Below are 17,167 nucleotides of genomic sequence, written 5' to 3'. Positions count from 1 at the left end.
GGAGCCGGCGTATAGCTTCCAGGTCATGTGGCCAGCATGACAAAGCCACTTCTGGCAAACCAGAGCAGCACATGGAAACGCCGTTTACCTTCCCGCTGTAGCGGTTCCTACGTAGTGAATGAGAACAGGTGGTGAGAGAGGACACCGAAATTTGCTGTCGCGCAAGGCACTGCTGAAATTTGGAAGGACCAATAATCGGCCGCTGCCAGTCCCCAGTACAGTAGTTTGACTTCACTCCCAATGGCACATTCCTGCGCTGCCTCTTGAGACAGACTGATGCCAACCATTCAGGGGTGCCAACTTGAATATAATATCGGGGGGGGGGGAGCCCAAGTAAGTCTTGCCACACATTATTGATCGCACACACGTCATTTGAATGGGAATGGCCGTTAACTTTGTGGGGGCCATAGCCCCTAGGAGTTGGCTCATATTCAACCGTGTCCTTTCCTTCCTCTTTTATTCCCTTCAGACATCTCGAACTACAACCCCCATCAGCCCCGGCCTGACTAGGCGACGTGCCGGGGATTGTGGGAGTTGTAGTCCGGCAGCGTCAGGCGGGTCAAACCCCATTGGCTGGCGCCAGCGCGCGTACTCACCTCTTAGGCGTCGAGCAGGCCCAAGCCGGCCTCCCCTTACGCGTCCCCATGGCAACCCCGCTCCCCCCCGCCCCGCGCCCCCAATCACCCAATCACCAATCTCCTCCTCCACCTCCCGCGAGGCGAGGCAGAGGCCGCTTAGCCAATCGGGCGAGAACGACGAGGGGAAATGACCTATGACAGCGAGAGGACGCTGCGGTGGGGCGGGGCATCATTTTTGTGGTTTTTTTGGCCCTAGCCAGTACTAGAGCGCGCGGATTGCGCATGCTCGGAGGAGGGGGGAGGTAAACAAAATGGCGGCGGCGTGTTAGCTGCGGCGGCAGGAAGGCAAGGAGAGGGGCGAGGCGGCTTTGACGTAGTCAGGGGAGGGGAGCAGCCGGCCAGCCAGCCCCCCACATAGCCGCCCCTTGGGGAGCGGCAGAGCCCCCCCCATCCCACCCACCTATTCCCCGTCAGGCTCGAGGGGGGAGGGGTCCCAAAAGGACTCTCACTCACCCCCCCTGCTACTTGAGCGCAGGGCTTGGGCCTAGTTATTTTTTTTCCTGGGGTGGGTGGGGAAGGCTCCCCCTCATAAGCAGCAGACTCCCCATATTCATTTTAAGCCGTGTGTGTGTGAGAAGGAAGTTTGGGGGGGGGCTCTCTTTGCAGGGGGGAGGCGGAGGGGAGAGGATCTGTGTGTTTGTGGACGGGAGGGTGGTGGAATAAGCTATTTTTATATAATTTATATTTTTTATTTAAATAGAGAAAAGTGTGTGTGTATGTGTAAATATATATATATTGACACACACTTGGTGTTGGGGTTTTGTGGGGTGGAGATTGGTAGCCTGTCCTTTAGGGAAGGCAAATCTACTGATAGTTCTGTTAATTGACTGCTCTGGCAATTCAGGGCCCTTCTTCCCCTCCCTCCCCTTACGGAGGAAAGTTTCTTCCCCAATTTTTATTCGTGAAAGTCCATTAGTTAATCCCAGTTCCCAACCCTTTCTTTTTCTTTCTTTTTTTTGGGTGTGTGTGTGTGTGTGCCAATTAGTGACATTTATTTTCTCCCACCCCATTCGTAAAAGGGGGAGATTGGGGAAGAAATTGTAGGGAACTCTTGGGTGACAGCCAGTGACCCTTCTTGAGGAAAGATCCTTCTCCCCACCCTATTTTTTAAGTTGAATCTCATGAGGAATTGAACCCCCTTTTTCATTGGGGAGGAGTGATCCTGAGTTGAAAGGATACTTGCCTCTTTTTTTGTGGACGGGTTAGTGATTCCTCCTGTTAGAAATTGTGACGGGGAATTAAGTCAAAGAGTATTACGTTAAGCAGAGGTGTTTCCGTTAACCGACTTCCCTCTTCCCCCTCCCCTTTTTCCAATTTAGAAATTCTTCTGAGAAGGGAAGACCCTTACCTCTTCTTCCCTTGTGGTGGTGTTATTTTTTCGCTTCTGTTGCCCCTTCTATTAGGGTCAGATTTTCTCTTCCTCACCCCACTTGCCTTTGCAGAGAGCTGTCACCCTTGTGTAGCCCTCATTAATTGCCACCATTTGAGAGAAGTGTTATAGCTGCCTCCCACCCCCAATCCCAACTGGCACTTGTTTTCCTTTTAGCTCTTAAGTTCTCTCTGGCTGAGAAGGGACCAGGTACTTTCTGTCCCTTAACATTTTTTCCCCTCTGAGGCATCTCCCATACTACAGATTTCCCTTCCGCCCCTCCTGTAGAGGGAGGAAGCTCCACATAAGGATTCCCTAATTTTGTGGGTGCCAATCTTGTCAAGAGGAAGATACTTGGGGATTATTGAAGCTTTTCAAAAGAAAGAAGAGCCCCATTAGGGATTTGGGAGGAAAGAGCCAACTTTCTCTCCCCCCCCAAGTAAATATTCTCCCCACCTGTTTGACAGGCATCTTGGTCTCTTGTGGGAACGGTACAATTACCTGTCAAGGGAAAATCTCTCAATTCCTTCTTTTTTCTTTTCCCCACTCATGTGCCAAGGATAACTTTCTCTTGACTCTCTGGGCTTGTGAACATCACATTGCATTTCCTTATTTAGATCGGAAGGCCACATAAACAGAACTGTGTGCGTGTCCATTCAGAAAGGGACTTAATTACTCAGCAAGATCGGTCAGGAGTCTGGCACTAATGGGATCAATCTGTTCTGAGTGATGCCTTCAAAAGCCTGGAGTTGCTGCAGTATAGCTTGAAGGTAGAGGGGGTTCCCCAAGAGCAGGATGTTTAGAGGCTTCCCCTCTTTTTTCAAGACAGTTGCTTAAGCTAGATGAATTGTGTAAGCTTAAACTTGCCTCAGGAGAGCTTGCTCAAGCACCATCCCATTCTCTCTCTTTTTGTGGGTGCTTAGTTCTGGGAGACTTGAATAGGGTTTGCGCTGCCTGCCTGCCTGCCTTAATACCTGAAGCAGTGGGGTGACACATCATGTGTCAGGTAGACCCCAAGTGGTTGAAGGATGCCCCTGGTAGTACCTACTAGACACGGAAGGCCTCGAACCTTTGTCAAGTGTGGAAGAGAAGCAGTTGAAATCAGTATTGAAAATTCCTTTAAAAAGACTTGGTTCCAGCTTCCGAACGGCTGAGAGGACTCTCATCGGAGGTTGTAGCTGGGTGGTGAGAGTGGTCAAAGCCGAGGGGTGGGTTTGGGCACCTTGATTCTTCACCTCACAGTTTGGAAACAGGAGCTGCCATGCCTTGCTAGCAATGGAACACCCTCCGAGAGACTAGCTTTCTGTTTCTGAACGCAGGAAGTATTCTTGAAGATGATTTAGGTCCTCAAGGAAGGGGGGAAACACCTTGGACTTCTTCAGGAGAACATTACCTGATGTGAAAGACTTGGAGGAGCAAAAACAAGATTTTTGCTGACTGTAAATCAACTTTGTTGCTTTCCCCCATCCTCCACATATTGTTTAAGAGAAGCTCTATAAGTATTGGAACGAGGTGCTGGATCTCTGTAGGGCCCTCCTGGGCTCGAGAGAAAAGTTCTCATAGGCTTTTATTTTTCATTTGGAAGTTAAAACGTTTGTACAATCTTTTTGGGAATCCCTATTTACCTTCGCTGAACATCCTTCTTCCACACCCACCCCACCCCAAAAAAACTGGGAGTAAAAAGGGAGCATCCGATACACCAGGAAAGTGGATTTTTAAACTTTGGCACACACGCACACTTGTTTTCGTCGTCGTAGAACACAAACAGGCTTGGGTCATTTTGATTCGCGATGGAGGATTCCCAGCAGTTGGGGATGTTTGTCGAAAGCGAACTGATCTCGGTGGGCATGGATACTTTCATCCACCGCATAGACTCTACGGAAGTGATCTACCAGCCCCGCCGGAAAAGGGCAAAGCTCATAGGGAAGTACCTGATGGGGGACCTGCTTGGGGAAGGATCCTACGGCAAGGTCAAGGAGATGCTGGACTCCGAAACCCTCTGTAGGAGAGCAGTCAAGATCCTGAAAAAGAAGAAGCTGCGGAGGATCCCCAACGGGGAGGCCAATGTTAAAAAGTGAGTGTTGGGGTTTGGGGGGGGAGGGTTTGGGGGGGAGGGTGGGTCCATACCTACAAAAAATGAGTAGGTATGTCTTCGTAGCACGTCACTGCAGAATAAGGTAAAGGACCCCTGGACGGTTAAGGCGGCTATGGGGTTGTGGCGCTCATCTCGCTTCCAGTCTGAGGGAGCTGGTGGTGGTCCGCAGACAGCTTTCCAAGTCATGTGGCCAGCAAGACTAAACCACTTCTGGCGCAGTGGAATGCCATGATGGAAACCAGAGCGCACGGAAATGCCAGGGACGCGGGTGGCACTGTGGTCTAAATCACTGAGCCTCTTGGGCTTGCCGATCAGAAGGTCGGCAGTTCGAATCCCCACAACAGAGTGATCTCCCAGCTCCTGCCAACCTAGCAGTTTGAAAGCATGCCAGTGCAAGTAGATAAATAGGTGCCGCTGTGGCAGGAAGGTAAAGGGCGTTTCCGTGCGCTGCTCTGGTTTCTGTCACGGTGTTCCGTTGCACTAGAAGTGGTTTAGTGCTGCTGACCACACGGACCCGGAAAGCTGTCTGCGGGCAAACACCAGCTCCCTCGGCTTGAAAAGTGAGATGAGTGCCGCAACCCCAGAATTGCCTTTGACTTTCCATGGGTCCTTTACCTTTTACTGCAGAATTCATTCCCACAAGACGTAGTGATGGCTGCCAACTTGGATGTCTTTGAAAGAGGATTAGATAAATTGAAGGAGGAGGAGGATGCTATCGATGGGTTTTGTCCGGTGGCTGTGTTTTGCCTCCTGCATTGGAGGGAATTTTCCATTGCTGGAACTCAGAAGGGGGGAAAGTTGCTCTTGCACTCAGGTCGTGCTTATGGGCTTCCCATGGGGCCGTCTGCTTGGCCAATGTGAGAAGAGGATGCCGGTCTCGATGCCCCCCCCCCTTTGGCCTGATCTAGCAGGCAGGCTGTTATGTTCTTCCTACAGCAAGTGTTGGGAACCTCTGGCCTAGGAGGATATATGCTGCCCTCTGCCTAATAGCAAAGAGGTGGGAGAAGTGGTTGCAGGAAGGGATGGGTGCACACATTAGGCCAGGCATGGCCAAACATGGCCCTCCATGTAGTTTGGGGACTACAATTCCCATCATCCCTGACCTCCGGTCCTGTTAGCTAGGGATGATGGGAGTTGTAGTCCCAAAACAGCTAGAGGGCCATATTTGGCCATGCCTGCATTCGGCCCAGCCCCCTCTCACTGCTCGGCTCCGGCCTACAGCGGATTCCCCTTCCCCCTTCCCCTAAGGTTATGTGGCCTTCGAAAGGAAAATGGTTTGTACTTTCGAAAAATGTGTGATTGTGAAGCAGAGAAAACAGCCACCTGCTGGCGTTTCTGTCGTAAAAGTTGGAGCTCCAGGATTGACTATGGGGGTCCCACGGGACAGCAGTTGGAGGTAAGGGGGTTGGGGCGATTTGCAAATACTGTACTATGGTCTGCTACTGGCTGGCTCAACTCCCGTGTTCGGATGTGTACTTGCTGGGTGGTGATTGGTGCCAATTGTCTGTCGGAGTTGTTTCCTCAGGCAGGAGGAACAGTTATGGATTCCCTCTCAGGGCTGTCAGAAGGTGCTTTGGGCGACAGCCCAGGCAGAAACAGTTAGGGGGCCCCTGCTCCTGTACCCTATTCACTTGTGAGTCTCTCTAGGTTTCTTTTTGTGCCTTGTCTGTGCCAGGGAAGTCTCGATCTGTGATGGTGGAGGGGCATCTCCCTGCCAGTGTCTTCCCAGCTTCACTTTCTGGCACTTTTCAGTGGTGGGGTGCACTTGAGCAAATCACCTCCCAGGGAATAACCAGAATTGGCAAAAATAAATGAGAGCTGGAATATAGATCGGAGCTAGACAAACCCACTGGCTTGCAAGTTATAGAAAATGCGACGGCATCTGCTGGAGGCATCCTGCGTGGTTTGATATTGTTGTGCTCGTGGGTTGTTCAAAGTGGCCTCCTGGGCAGCAGTTTCTCCCCAGTACAGTGGAACCTCTATTTGCTACCATAATCTGTTCCGGAGGTTCGTCCAGAGGTCGAAACGGGTCGCTGGGAGAGGTGCTGTTGTGGGCAGGCGCGGGCGGTGATTGTCCACTTCTGCGCATGTGTGAACGGCAATTGCGCATGCGCAAACGGCAGCAAACCCGCCGGTTACTTCCGGGTTTGCCGCAGTCGCAACTTGGAACAACTGTAAGAAGAGGTAGTGGTAAGTAGAGGTTTGACTGTAGTATTGGGCAGGTATCCTCAAGAACATGGGTAGGCAAACTAAGGGCCGGATCTGGCCCAATTGCCTTCTAAATCCGGCCTGCGGACGGTCCAGGAATCAGTGTGTTTTTACATGAGTAGAATGTGTCCTTCTATTTAAAATGTATCTCTGGGTTATTCGCGGGGCCTGCCTTGTGTTTTTACATGAGTAGAATGTGTGCTTTTATTTAAAATGCATCTCTGGGTTATTTGTGGGGCATAGGAATTCTTTCATTCTCTCCCCCCCCCAAAAAAATAGTCCGGCTCCCCACAAGGTTTGAGGGACAGTGGACCGGCCCACAGCTGAAAAGGTTTGCTGCCCCCTGCTCAAGAACAAGGGTGATTAACTTGGGTGCCCTCCAGATGTTTCTGGGACTACAACTCCCATCTGCCCCAGTCAGTGGTTGGACATGATGGGAGTTGTATTCCAGCAGCTTCTGGAGGGCCAAAGAGTGCCCCCCTCCCTCCCTTTGTGCAATATCTGCCTCTGCAATTGGCCAGGCAGCATGAACCCTCTGGATTGGTTGTGCAGGTGTAAACTCCAGCGGCATCTCCTCCTGCTTTGCTTAACCAAGATAACCTCACTTGTGCAGGCTGAGGTGTGGAACTCCTTCCCCACAGAGCTGCACCTGGCACCTTCACTGGACAGCTTTCAGCAAAGACCGATGGGGCACCTCTTTACCCTGGCCTTTTGACACGTCGCGTGTCCTTTTCCAGGATGCACCCTATGCTTGTACCTGCAGTCTGATCTGCCTGTGTTTAATACTGGTTTTTTAATTGTTGTAACTTGTCCTGGGACCTGCTGGCGAACAAGCCTTGCCACGTCCTTGCCAGCCTAGGAAAACAGTGCAGTGCTGTTGAGACTTGCCTGGGCCGAGAACTTTGCAGCCAGTAGAGGCAACCCATGTTTCCTTATCAGGCGCCTGTGGCCCTTCAGACGTTGCTAGCAATGATAGAAACTCAGGTATGTAAGCTAATTGCCAAATGGCACCTTAAACCTGGGTTGCGGTCGCCACAATGGAATGTCTAGGCACATTTCTTTTCTTTCTTGCTGTGGAATCTATTTTTTTATTATTCATTTCATTTCAATAACACTTTATATATTAAAGAAAAACATCACAAGCATGTTAAACCATTAAATAAAAAAATCCAGACTAAAACAAATGCAAGCTTCAAGGAAAATATTTCAGATACTGTACTTCTGAAAGTGACATTTTTTCTTTTCCCATACAGTAGAACCTCAGCTTACATTACCCTCGGGTAACATAAACTTCTGGTTGCGAAAGCAGCAATCCCGGAAGTATTTTTCCAGGTTTTGCTGCTCGCGCATGCGCAGAACAGAAATCTCCGGTTGTGGAAACCTTGGAATCCGACCAGAGCTCTGGAACGGATCCCGTCCGTAACCAGAGGTACCACTGTGTTTATTTGCCTACTTAATTTATAGAGCTGCCCCATAGCAGAAGTGCTCTAGGAAGCCAGTGGGGTACAGTGGATAGAGTGTTGGACGAGGACCTGGGAGATCAGGGTTCGAATCCCCACTCCCATCAGGAATCTCACGGTGTGACCTTGGAATCTGTCACAGCCTCTTAACTTACCTTACGGGGTCGTCATAGGAATTAACGGAGGGGGGCGTAAACCAGGCATCCCCAAACTTCGGCCCTCCAGATGTTTTGGACTACAGTTCCCATCATTCCTGACCACTGGTCCTGTTAGCTAGGTTCATGGGAGTTGTAGGCCAAAACATCTGGAGGGTCGCAGTTTGGGGATGCCTGGCGTAAACCATGTACTCCTTGGAGAAAAAGGATGGAGAGAAATGCAGTAAATAAGCTCTTCTGCTGACCTGCTTAAGAAAGCTGGATGGGCCAGCCAGATGGAGATGTCAGTCACCAGCCTGGCACCCAGAGATCTCCATGTGGACGCAATTGGACCCACACAAGTCACAAAACACGCCTGGCCTCTGAGGGGTTTTGAGCACTGGGTGTGAGTTGGAGGACCCGAGGGTCTTCATCCCTGCCTCACTCTCTCTCTCTCTGTGTGTGTGTGTGTCTGTCTGTCTGTCTGTCTGTCTATCTTTGACTCAACAGTGTGTTGCAGCAGCAAAAAAAGCTAATGCAGTTCTTGGCTGCATCAACAGTAATCTAGTGTCCAGAGATCAAGGGAAGTGATGGTACTACTCTATTCTGCATTGGTCAGACCCACTTTCCCAGTTCTGGACAGCATTCTTAACAAGCTGGAAGGCAGGCAGAGGAGATAGACCAAGATTACCAAGGGTCTGGAAACCAAGCCTTATGAGGAACAGTGGAGGGAGCTGGGGAAGTTTTTTGGGCTGTGACTCCTACATTGCAGGGGGTTAGACTAGATGACCCTCAGAGGTCCCTTCCAGCTCTACAATTCTACGATTCTAAATTCCTATTGCTCGCTATCCTCATTTGTGGGGGAAGGTTCTTTAGAGGCCAGTGAGACATGCTTACAGGCAGGCACACCGAGCACGATTCCAACTGCTGTTCTACATAGACCAGCCTTCCCCCAACTTCTAGATCAGGGGTCTGCAAGGTTTACCTTGCCTGGGCCGGTTCACGTCCACAGAGATCGCTCCGTGTGCTGGATCGATTTCTGGCGCCATAGAAGTCCCTGCTCCACCCTGTGCTGGTTTAGCTCAGCGCGCTGGGGCTCGCTGAGCAGGCGGCTCGGTTCGGGAGCGGCTCATGGGCTGTTTAAGCAACCCCCGTGGGCTGCAGGTTGCCGACCCCTGCTCTACATCTTTAACTTCCATGAGCGCTAGCCGACATTTTGGGCCACAACTCCCACCAGCCTGATTTAAAACATGTAGAGGGGCTCAGGTTGTGGGAGGCTGCTAGAGACTGAGACTGTGTGTTTACCCTCCTTTTTATAGCTCTTCATGGTTTTAATTTTGATGCTGGCTTTGTTAAAATAATTGATTTCACCATCGGTAGGCTCGGTTGGCCCACCGCTGATGTCTTTCCCCAACGTGGTCTCCGGCTGCTTTTGGACTACAGTTCCCATCATCCATGATCGCTGGCCCTGCTAGCTAGGGATGATGGGAGTTGTAGTACAAAAGCAGGTAGAGACCAGCACTGAACTAGATGGAACAACGGGTCTGACTCGGTATAAGACAGGTCCCTGCATTTCTGTGTCAGTTTTGCATATTACTGGGGGAGTCTAATCCAGCTAGTATTTGCCCCCCTGGGCTGGTGCATCCTGACCTGCCTGCCTTCATTTTCCTTCCTCCATGTGCCTATGCAGTTCTCCCAGGCCTTTGAAATACGAGGGTCCACCATATCAACCCCCCCCCCCGAAAAACAACCCAGGTATTGGTATCTGAAAATACTGCCACAGTGCCAACCCCTGCCCCCCCCCCCAACCAAGCTGGATGCCTCTTTCAAAGCCAGCATCCACCCAGCTTGTTCCGGCATCTGCTGAGCATCAGCCCCGTGGGGTTTTTCTGCCTCTTTAGGCAATCTTGGATAAACGCCTGGATGGAGACGTTCGCCTCCCCTGTTCATCTTTTTGCGCCTGGCTCATCTTTGGGGGGGGGGGGAGGCTGTAAGCACTGCCGCCTTTGAATCAGCTTCACTCTGTTATTACTTCTTCAGACAGGCCTTCAGAACCAGGTTTCCTTTCCGCTTCTGGAAAAAATGAGATTTGGGGGGCGGGGGATTTAAACTACCCTAAAAAAATCCAGCATATCTGCATCGCCCTTTGAGGTTTCATGTGTGCAGGAGGCTGAGAAGGTGGTTCTGTGCCACCCTGGCACCTTCCTGATGTTTCAGCTGAAGCTCTCATCAGCCCCTTTGCGATGATGGGAATTGAACTCCAAGCATGCTGTGGTCCTCCATCTCCACCCCTCTCTGTTTCTCTTCTCTCTCACCTCTCTTTTGCAAGTGCTGTTTACTCAGAATGTCCCTCTTTGGCAAATGCAATTTAATCAGAAGGAAGGAGAGACAGGCTGCCACTTCCTCACATCCTGGGGGTGTATCTCCCTCCCAGGCCAGTTTAGTTCCAGGGATCTCTCTCCTTTGCATGAACCACAGGCCAAAAGCATTAGGGATGATTTGCAAGTGTTCACACATGCTTTACATTCCAGATAGGCAGGAAGTGGGGGGGGGTGTTATTGGGTTGTTTTTGTTCTTATATTGATTATGTATTTTGTGGTTTTATATTCTGATTTTACCCTGCCCTGTGACATGCAGAGATAGGGTTGCCATACGTCTAATCTCCCGGTCATTGCTTCAATTTCTTTTGAGATTTTGCAAAAGAAAAAGCTCAACAAATTTGGGCAAAACGAATTGTGTACAGATTTTCACTTTTTGAAATACGGCAACCCTAGTATAGGGTGGTATATACAATGGTACCTTGGTTTACGAACTTAATCCATTCTGGAAGTCCGTTCTTAAACCAAAGCATTCTTAATAATAATAATAATTTATTATTTATACCCCACCCTCTTAAACCAAGGCATGCTTTCCCATAGCAGTGGGGGACTCGGTTTACATATGGAACACACTCAACAGGAAGCAAAACATGTTCTGCTTCCAAGGCAAAGTTTACAAACCAAAACACCTACTTCCAGGTTTGCAGCGTTCTTAATCCAAGTTGTTCATAAACTAAGCTGTTCTTAAACCAAGGCAACCATAAATTTTAAGTGATAGACATTAGGCTAGTAGAAAAAGATTGAAACAAACTTCATTTCTATTCAAAAACCATGCAGAGAATAGCTCATATATCTGCGTTTCTAACACTAATGTAAAGGTTGGAGTTAGCTGGCAATGGAATGCAAAAGTTACACTCTGTGACAGTTCAGTTAGAGCATAAATAGAGGCAAAACGGCCCTTTGCAGCAGCATTCATAGGTAATAATGCATCTCGAGTAGTATTGCTAAGTAAATTAACCCTCATAGCAAGGCAGAAAGCCATTGTCTTTTTTTCTGACACAAATGGGGGGAAATAGAGGTTTTGACTCAGCACCCTTATGCCAAAGTTCTCTTGTTCTGGGGCAGATGCCTTCAGATAAGATCAGGAACAGAGTGACCTGGTGGACTGAAATGTTCGTGTTCTGGTTTCTGGATAATGTGCTATTTCTGATGTCGGATTACTGTGCATAGTTCTCCTTTTGTGGATCCTGCACCCCCTCCCCACTACCTCCAGCGTTCTGGATATACCAGCTTAAATACAGAAGAGCTTCACCCTAGCTGTTGACAATGAAAGTTTCCATGTAGAGCATTATCCTCTTCTAGGGACGCGAGTGGTGCTGTGGCCTAAGCCACTAAGCCACTTGGGCTTGCCGATTGGAAGGTCGGTGGTTCGAATCTGTGTGACGGTGTGAGCTCCTGTTGCTCTGTCCCAGCTCCTGCCAACCTACCGGTAGCAGTTCAAAAGCACACCAGTGCAGGTAGATAAATAGGTACTGCTCTGGCGGGAAGGTAAACAGCATTTCCATGCGCTCTGGTTTCCGTCACGGTGTCCCATTGTGTCAGAAATGGTTTAGTCCTGCTTGCCGCATGACCCAAAAAGCTGTCTGTGGACAAACGCTGGCTTCCTCGGCCTGAAAGCAAGATGAGCGTCGCAACCCCTTAGTCGCCTTTGACTGGACTTAACCTCCAGGGTCGTTTATCCTCTTCTGGATAATTCTAGAGCCCACAGCTAGCTTTGGCAAAGCTATAAGGCCTAGAAATACAGGGTGAGTCCTTTAAAAGAGGCCCTGTGGATACAGAGTACACATGTTCCACGGGCCTCTTTTAAAAGACTCACCCTGTACAGTGGTACCTCGTGTTAAGAACTTAATTTGTTCTGGAGGTCTGTTCTTAATCTAAAACTGTTCTTAACCTGAGGTACCACTTTAGCTAATGGGGCCTGCCACGCTGCCGCCGCGCAATTTCTGATCTCATCCTGAAACAAAGTTCTTAACCTAAGGTACTATTTCTGGGTTAGCAGAGTCTGTAACCTGAAGGGTCTGTAACTGAGGTACCATTGTATAAGTTGCATGTGTTAAGTTTCACAACAGAGAATGGAAACGCCTGCAAGGTTAAAGTCCTCATTTTATTTGCGTGTTGTGTTATTTCTGAGCTGTGTGCTTTTCAAGTACCCTCCTCCATAACTCTTCTCTTTTTTTGCCTTGCTCAGTTGGTGGAGCATGAGAATCTTTAATTTCAGGGTCATGGGTTCGAGCCCCACATTGGGCAGAAGATCCCTGCAATGCAGGGGTTTGGACTAGACGACCCTTAGGGTCCCTTCCAACTCTGCAATGCTGTGGTTTTGTGATTCTGCCTGCTCCCTTACCAGGGCTTACATGACTAAGCCTGGCAGGCAGCTACCCCAGCAATTACCTCCGGGCTTTTGCCCGTGAAGTCAGTGCCTCTGTTTAAGACCCTGCTTCTTCTTCTTGTTGTTATTTATTAATTTGTGACATCACCTTCCACGTATATCGTCCCAGGGAGATTTGCAGGCACACCCTTAAAAACAGGAGAAATAAAGTTGCAGGCATTGCAAGGACAACTGGGTATAGGTTTAAAAGTGACACAGCATGAACATCGCAGGGGGTTGGACTAGATGCCGCGATTCCAACACCTGAAATGGGAGTGCTTCTCATCCAGCTGGAAAAGCTTCTCAATGCAAAACAAAAACAAAACAGCTTTAGGAAAGTGTAGACAAGCCTGAGTGGCTGTGCCTTCCAAAGGTTGTTGAACGAAAACTCCCATCACCCCTGACCTTTAACCCAGCTGGCTCCTGGGGCTGATGGGAGTTGGAGTCCGAGATCACCTGGAGGGCAGCATGCTTTCTACCCCTGTGAGCATAATGAAGAGTTCCCAGTGAAGGTGGAAGAATTGAGAGTCCCTTGCTAAGTTTAGGCCCCTGCATCTGTTGCGGCCCATCTTGCGGCACTGTAAGCAACAGCTGTTGGCCTTTGCTACGTTGCGAGAAGCTCTTCCTGGACATCCACTGCCTTTCCAGTTCCTTTTTAGCTTTGGTGCGCCTAGTTCCTCTGAGGTCGGGTTTTGCAGCTCAGCGTAGGGCAGGATTTCATTCTTTCCATTCCCCTTCTCTTTCCCCTGCTCGTGTCAACCCCAGTCAAACCTGGCCAAGACCAGCTTGAAGGCAGCATTGGAATTTGTTGGCATCCGTCTGTCTCGGGAGTTCGCCAAGCTGTTGGAAGGTTGCTGCGGCTTTAGAGACCAATGCAGGATAGACATGTTTTGTTGCAGCCAGGGCAGATGAAGGCGTCTGGTTGTGCTGCTGCAGATGCACAAGGGTGTTTCTTCTCTTTTTGCTCCCCCAAGAGGTTGTTCCTCCTCTGGTCACTGCTGTGGATGCACAACCTGACTCCTGTCTCCAGACACAGCGGTCGTTTGCAAGGGGTTCCCCCACAGCAGGGTTGGCATTGCCAGTTTTCATGCCACGTGCCGGTAGGCCTGGGGCTGGAAGCCAGCTCCCCATAGAGCATGTCCTTGGGGGATCCTGTCGTCTTCCATTCTGTGGACGTGACGTCGCTGAGACAGGAGTGGGAAAGCGCTGGGAATGTGGCTCAGGAGAACACATCTTTGTGCAGAATTCTGTCCTGGCACAAGATACCCCAAATCTTCCTGATGCAGCACATGTGGAAGGCTTCGAGGCATCTCTCATGGTGGGTGTAGGTTGCCCATGACTCACTTCCATAAAGCAGCGTGCTCAACACACAAGCCTGGTAGACCTTCATCTCGGTATTAAAGGTAAAGGGATCCCTGACCATTAGGTCCAGTCGTGGAGGACTCTGGGGTTGCGGCGCTCATCTCGCTCTATAGGCCGAGGGAGCCAGCGTTTGTCTTCAGGAGCTGGGACTGAATAACGGGAGCTCACCCCGTCCTTCAAAACGCCTGCCTTCTGATCGGCAAGTCCTAGGCCAGAGGTCAGCAAACTTTTTCAGCAGGGGGCCGGTTCACTGTCCCTCAGACCTTGTGGGGGGGCGGACTATATTTTGGGGGGGGAAATGAATGAATTCCTGTGCCCCACAAATAACCCAGAGATGCATTTTAAATATAAGGACACATTCTACTCATGTAAAAACACCAGGCAGCCCCACAAATAACCCAGAGATGCATTTTAAATAAAATAACACATTCTACTCATGTAAAAACATGCTGATTCCCGGACTGTCCGCGGGCCAGATTTAGAAGGCGATTGGGCCGCATCCGGGCCCCGGGCTTTAGTTTGGGGACCCCTGTGCTAGGCTCTGTGGTTTAGACCACAGCGCCACCCGCACCCCTCATCTCAGTATTGGATGTTAGCAATTAAGAACATTGAAAGGGTCTGGTTGCTGGATCAGGTCGGGGGGGGGGGGGCGCAATTCACAGCAGCTTCCTCCATCACTAGAGATTGATAGCCTCCTCCTAGCCTCCTCTTTCTCAGTGAATTGGTCTAATCCCCATTTAGAGTCTTCAGAGTTGTTGGCCTCTCATGGGAATGTCATCATTTGACCATGTGCTCTGTGAAGGAGGAGTTACTTTTGTCTGTCCAGCTTCCTTGGGTGTCCCAGAGTATTCGAAGAGAGGGGAGCGGCTTGTTTGTTTACGTTTGAGCATTTTTCTAAAGGGCTCTGTGTGTGTGTGTGTGTGTGTGTGTGTGTGTGTGTGTGTGTACTGGTATGTCTTAAGCTGTGTGCAAATAGCCGTTACGTTCCAAAGCATAAAGCACAGCAGTGCAAAATTCCTGTTTTGGGGGTCATTGCTGTATGGTATTCTGTGTCTATCCTAGGCCCCCTTTTACACTGGACGTTTAAAACAGTGCCTTGTCACTTTAAACAATCCTGGGAGCTGTGGTTTGTTAAAGATACTGAGTGTTGTTAGCAGACCCCTATCCACCTCACTGAGCTACAATTTTCAGAGTGGTTTAGCAGTCCGTCCGTCTTCCCAGGGAGTTCTTGGGAATGTGGATGTATGACTTTACTCTGTGTGCGTGTGTGTGTGTGTGTTTGCAGTGGCCCAGCCTTAATGGCTCTCCCATGGTGAACAAGATCTCCTCTAGGCAGCTGTTAAGGAAACTTTTGCAATCTGGAAAGGGTTCCCACCCACCCCCATCATTCCTGGGATAGCTCAGTCCTGGAGCACAAGACTCTTAATTTCAAGGTTGTGGGTTCGAGCCCCACATGGGGCAAAAGTGTCCTGCATTGCAGGAGGCTGAACTAGATGACGCTCGTGGTCCTTTTCCAACTCTACAATTCTGTGATTTTGCAGGATGGCTATCAGTAATGAGATAACATACGGGTGTGGAAATTTTTGTGGGCTTATTTGGACGGCCCACCATATTGGTTTTAGTCGGTTAATCAAGATGCTTTGGGTTTAAGAACAACAACAGATAGGTGGATAGGTGCCCTTAATTGGTCCACAAGGGTTTTGTTTTTTAAGTGATGTACCATAGTGGGAATGGCTATAAGATCATAGAATTGTAGAGCTGGAATAGACACCAAGGGTCATCTAATCCAACCCTCTGATGGTCCCAGATTCAAGCCCTGACATCTCCAGGTCAGGTTAGGGAAGGCCCCGGGGGCCTGAGCCACCCCCTGCCCTGTTTCACACCCTCCTAAGGTGGTTTTGCCTAGAAATAAGTCCTTGAACTTCAATCATGTTGCTTGCTTGTTTCAGCATGTGTGTAGCAACTAACCTATTGTACAAAGGTAAAACATCATATTGCTCCACCCACTTTTGCCCCTGGCCCCTCACACTGCCAGTCTGTGGCCTCTGGGAGGAAATGTGGCTCTCAGAGTGAAAAGAGTTATCTGCTTTGAGTTCCTGTACCCTGCCATGCAATACTGTAGAACAGCGCACCAGAATTAATGGCTGGGGACAAACGTCCCTCTCTGGCTCTCTAGGAGAAGCTTCTCGATCACGCCAGGGGAGAGTTATTTTTCTCTTCTCCCCTCCTCTCTCTCCCACTGCCGCTGGTTTTCGCTTGCTGATTTGGCCATCTGGCTGCCTTTGGCTACCGGCCAGATTCCGACATCCTGCCTTGTCATGGTGACGGTAAACAGAGAGGGAGATCCTTGCGTGAACCTGTCGGCTGCGTGGCGGACTTCTTGTCCTATTAAAGAACTCGTTGCTAGGGCAATGCTGGCCGGAGCTTTGAAGGCGGGCCCAGAGAAGAAGTCCTAAGGAAAGTGTTTGGGAGGTAGACAGTCTGTGGGGAAGCCTCGGCCCAGCCTTAACCCACCTGGGGCTCTACAGATGTTTCAGCAGGGATGTGATTTTTGAATGCAGTGGATTCTTCTCCCTGGGTTACAAAGCCAGTGTTAGAAACTCCAATATATATATAAGGCTAATTGCCAAATAGCCCCTCAAGCCTGGGTTACAGTCGTCACAACAGAATGTTTAGGCGCCTTTCTTTGAATGAGATTATTATTATTGTTGTTGTTAATTTTATTTCTATACCACTTTTTATTTTAAAGGGGAGGGGAATCTCAGAGTGGTTTGCAACATATTCAAGCATCAAATAAAACGATCCAGAAAAAAACAAATTCAAGCTTCAAGGAAAATATTTCAGACAATTGGCTTTCCGCCTATTTATTCATTTACCTACTTAATTTATAGAGCTGCCCCATCAAAGAAGTACAGTCGTACCTTGGAAGTTCAGCAGAATCCATTCCGGAAGTCCATTCGACTTCCAAAACGTTCGGGAACCAAGGCATGGCTTCTGATTGGCTGCAGGAAGCTCCTGCAGACAATCGGAAGCTGCAATGGATGTTCGGGTTGCAAAGAACGATCGCAAACTGAAACAATTACTTCCGGATTTGTGGCGTTTGGGAGCCAAAACATTTGTCTTGCGAGGCATTTGACTTTCAAGGTACAACTCTA

The 17,167-nt window shown here is 49.5% G+C and overlaps 1 protein-coding gene across 2 annotated transcripts in view; it reads left to right on the top strand.

Annotated features, from left to right (window-relative positions):
* The first annotated feature begins 879 nt into the window (after positions 1 to 879).
* STK11 (serine/threonine kinase 11) overlaps positions 880 to 17,167 on the top strand; it is a 67,088-nt gene continuing 50,800 nt past the window's right edge. The window contains exon 1 of one of the 2 annotated variants that reach the window (XM_035118028.2): positions 880 to 4,081. In XM_035118028.2, the coding sequence (XP_034973919.1) occupies positions 3,798 to 4,081 (284 nt within the window). In that variant the 5' untranslated portion in view covers positions 880 to 3,797. Of the gene's footprint in view, positions 4,082 to 5,246; positions 5,499 to 17,167 lie in introns of those variants that run through there. The other variant, XM_060275327.1, reaches the window with a different exon arrangement.

This window comes from Zootoca vivipara, chromosome 6 (genome assembly GCF_963506605.1).
Source record: "Zootoca vivipara chromosome 6, rZooViv1.1, whole genome shotgun sequence".
Lineage (NCBI taxonomy): Eukaryota > Metazoa > Chordata > Lepidosauria > Squamata > Lacertidae > Zootoca > Zootoca vivipara.
Note: the sequence above shows the minus strand (reverse complement) of the source record. Positions and strands in the feature narration are given on the sequence as shown.